Here is a 1,313-nt window from a genome sequence, read left to right as displayed (position 1 = left end):
CGGAGGCGGGGACATGGTTGGCGAGGCCGGCGTGCCTGGGCGGAGTTGGGCCGGCGGGGGCGGAGCGAGCGGCGGGGGCGGTGCTGGGTCGCGCGGGGCTAGGGGCCAAGGCGGCGCTCGGTGTTGACAGCTGAGGCGGCTGACTGCCTCCCGCGCCCCCGGCGCCCGGCCCGGCCTGCCCGGAGCCATGAGCCCCGGGCTGCTGCTGCTCGCTAGCGCCGCCCTGCTCGCCTTCGGCCTCTTCTGCACCTTCGTGCACCGCGCTCGCAGCCGCTACGAACACATCCCCGGGCCGCCGCGGCCCAGGTGAGCGGGGGTGGGGCGGGGCGCGGAGGGGACTTGCGATCGGCCGGGGACGGTCCCAGCCGGCGGGCCAGGGCCGCCTCCTGTGCGCGCGGCCGCTGGAGACGGCGCCCGGAGAGGGCGCTCACTATTCTTAGTAACACATTACTCACAGCGGCAGCTTCTCGGCGCCCCCCGCGCGCGGCTGGGCCCGACGGGCGACATGGCAGCAGCAGCCGGTCAGGTAGGCGCTATTGTTACCCCATCGTGCAGACCCGGAGACTGAGGCGCGCGGAGGCGGAGTCAGTGCCCAAGGTCACACAGTCGGTAAGCCTCGACTGAAACTCAGGTCGGCCTGGCTCCGGAGCGTGCGCCCTTGACTTTGGGACCTGCCCAGGGTCGCTCACGCGGTGCTCGGGCCACGCTCTGCATTGTTTGCGTGTCTGTCCAGGCATTTCCGACGTGTCTTCCCCTTGGTACTTCCATCCCATTCTTGCCCCTCCCCCCAACCTACCTGCCCCAGCCAGGATTACCCTTCGGAAGCTGAAATCCGCCGCCCCATCGCTTTAGAACTAAATCCACGCCGTGGCTTGCAAGGCCCCTGCCAAGCCCTGCGACCCCCTGCACCCTCTCTTCCCCTTCACTTACCCACTGCCACCCCCAGTCTCCTTGCACTCTCCGGCTCACCTGTTTCCCAGGGCCTTGCTCTTACCCGGGCCTGGAACCCCTGCTCTCAAGCCTGGGCACCGTGAGCTTGCTCTTCGGTCACACAGGCCTTCCCCGTGCACTGTGCAAAGCCCACTGAGCCTCAAACCCCTTATGGCATCTTGCTGTTGAACTCTTGTCAGCTGTTGACTATCTGTGTCCCCTCAGAATGTGAGCCCTGGGAGGGCAGGGATGCTGTAGTGGGCTTGTGTACTACCCCACCCCACCCCCAGTGCCTGGCACATTGCAGACGCTCAATAAATATTTGTTGAATGGATGAACAAACAATGTTACTAAACACACTTTTTAAAACCTCAGGATGTGAA

At 65.7% G+C, this 1,313-nt stretch overlaps 1 protein-coding gene across 1 annotated transcript in view; it reads left to right on the top strand.

The window, feature by feature from the left end:
- The first annotated feature begins 187 nt into the window (after positions 1-187).
- Positions 188-1,313, top strand: part of LOC103200140 (cholesterol 24-hydroxylase) — a 29,430-nt gene continuing 28,304 nt past the window's right edge. The window contains exon 1 of the mRNA XM_007944561.2: positions 188-306. Coding sequence (XP_007942752.1) covers positions 188-306 — 119 coding nt within the window. The remainder of the gene's footprint in view (positions 307-1,313) is intronic.

The sequence above is a fragment of the Orycteropus afer genome, unplaced genomic scaffold, assembly GCF_000298275.1.
Source record: "Orycteropus afer afer isolate SDZICR_OR568_19922 unplaced genomic scaffold, OryAfe1.0 scaffold00128, whole genome shotgun sequence".
In the NCBI taxonomy this organism is placed as follows: Eukaryota; Metazoa; Chordata; class Mammalia; order Tubulidentata; family Orycteropodidae; genus Orycteropus; species Orycteropus afer.
This window is presented reverse-complemented; position numbering and strand designations above follow the sequence as displayed.